This window comes from Octodon degus, unplaced genomic scaffold (genome assembly GCF_000260255.1).
Source record: "Octodon degus isolate 3935 unplaced genomic scaffold, OctDeg1.0 scaffold00132, whole genome shotgun sequence".
NCBI lineage: Eukaryota > Metazoa > Chordata > Mammalia > Rodentia > Octodontidae > Octodon > Octodon degus.
In genome coordinates this window covers 1,215,587-1,217,575 of record NW_004524708.1, presented here as the reverse complement: position 1 = coordinate 1,217,575, position 1,989 = coordinate 1,215,587, and the positions used below count along the sequence as shown (strand labels likewise).

Genomic DNA, 1,989 nt, shown 5'->3' with positions numbered 1-1,989 from the left:
AAAAAGAAGATCAGGTCAAGTCCAAAGCCCAAATAAAAAAAGAAATTAAAAGAGCAGAGGAAAAATTAATGTAATTGAGATGAAGAAAATGATACAAAGAATTTATGAATTGAAAAATTGGTTCTTTGAAAGAATACAGACATTTATTTATTTAAAATTATTCAACCAATCTTGTCAATAAAAGGAAAGAAAAAATATATGCAATAAGTATGGAAAACTGTGAAGTCACTACAGATCCTATGGAAATTCAGAAGAATATCAATAACCCAATATCAGTCAATGAAATTGAAAATGTAATTAAGAACTTACTAATAAAGAAACCCCCATGTCATGATGGATTCTAATCTGAATTCTACAAGAAATTTAGAGATTTAATGTCAATACATCTCAGTCTCTTCAGTGAGATGAAATGGGAAGCAACTATCCATAACTCAGTTTTAGAGGAAAGTATTACCCTGATACTGCAACCGGAGAAAGACCCAAATAAAAAATAGGACTTTAGACCAACCCCCCAATTAATGCAGATGTAAAATTACCCAATAAAATAATGCCAAACTTCATGCAGCAAATCATCCAGAAGATTATACATCATTATCAAGTAGGATTCGTGCAGGGATAGGTGTCGGAGCTGCTGCCGAGAATCCGGATCTGAGAAGCATGCACCCCGATGCCCACCCCACGTGCATTCCTGGTTCCTTGTGGTTCTAAGTCCAAGTTGGCCAGTCTCAAAGATCAGCTGATTGTGAATCTCCTTAAGGAGCAACAGGTGCCCCAGAATAAGATCACAGTTGTCAGGGCTGGTGCTGTTGCCATGGCCTGTGCCATCAGTATCTTAATGAAGGACTTGGCAGATGAACTTGCTCTTGTTGACGTCATGGAAGACAAATTGAAGGGAGAGACGATGGATCTCCAACAGGGCAGCCTTTTCCTCAGGACACCAAAAAATTGTCTCTGGTAAAGACTCTAATGTAACCGCCAACTCCAAGCTGGTTATTATCATCGTTGGAGCACGTCAGCAAGAGGGAGAGAGCTGCCTAATTAGGGGCAGAGTAATGTGAACATCTTCAAGTTCATCATTCCTAATGTTGTGAAGTACCGTCCCAACTGCAAGTTGCTTATTGTATCCAACCCAGTGGATATCTTGACCTATGTGTCTTGGAAGTTAAGTGGCTTTCCCAAGAACCTTGTTATCGGCAGTGGTTGCAACCTGGATTCAGCCTGGTTCTGCTACCTGATGGGGGAAAGGCTGGGCGTGCATCCACTGAGCTGCCACAGCTGGATCCTCTGGGAGCACAGACACTCCAGCGTTCCTGTGTGGAGTGGCGTGAATGTTCCTGGTGTCACCCTGAAGAATCTGCACCCTGAGTTGGAAACTGATGGGGATAAGGGGCATTGGAAAGAGGTTCACAAACAGGTGGTTGACAGTGCTTATGAAGTAATCAAACTAAAAGGCTACACATCCTGGGCCATTGGACTGTCAGTGGCAGGTTTGGCAGAAAGTATAATGAAGAACCTTAAGAGGGTGCATCCAATTTCTGCCATGATTAAGGGGCCCTATGGAATCAAGGATAATGTCTTCCTTAGTGTCCCTTGTGTCCTGGCAAAGAATGGGATCTCTGATGTTGTGAAGGTGACTCTGACTCCTGAGGAAGAGGCACGTTTGAAGAACAGTGCGGATACCCTGTGGTAGATCCAGAAGGAGCTCCAGTTTTAGAGTCTTCCAGTGTCACCACTTCACTGTCTAGGCTTCAGGAGGGGTTAGTTGGAGTTGTGCCAGTTGTCCCTTTTAGCTGACATGTGATTGAAGTGGCACTATTAAGATGGCTTGTGGAAAACATCAGTTTCCTAAAGTTAGAAGTAGAAACAATTCACGAAACTCCACAGCTCTGTACTGATGTCGGATGCTGCTGCACTTGCAGTCCTCGTTAGTATGAAGTAGCCCAACATCTCTGAGACACCTTGCTGCTCAGGCTCCAGTTACTCTTCAGA

At 42.9% G+C, this 1,989-nt stretch overlaps 1 protein-coding gene across 1 annotated transcript; it reads left to right on the top strand.

The window, feature by feature from the left end:
- The first annotated feature begins 811 nt into the window (after nt 1-811).
- On the top strand, nt 812-1,762 carry LOC101582779 (L-lactate dehydrogenase A chain-like). Its single transcript, XM_023701274.1, has 2 exons — nt 812-943; nt 1,118-1,762. The coding sequence occupies exons 1-2, from the start codon at nt 812-814 to the stop codon at nt 1,688-1,690; spliced, it is 705 nt and encodes a 234-aa protein (XP_023557042.1). The 3' UTR covers nt 1,691-1,762.
- Nucleotides 1,763-1,989: the final 227 nt, after the last annotated feature.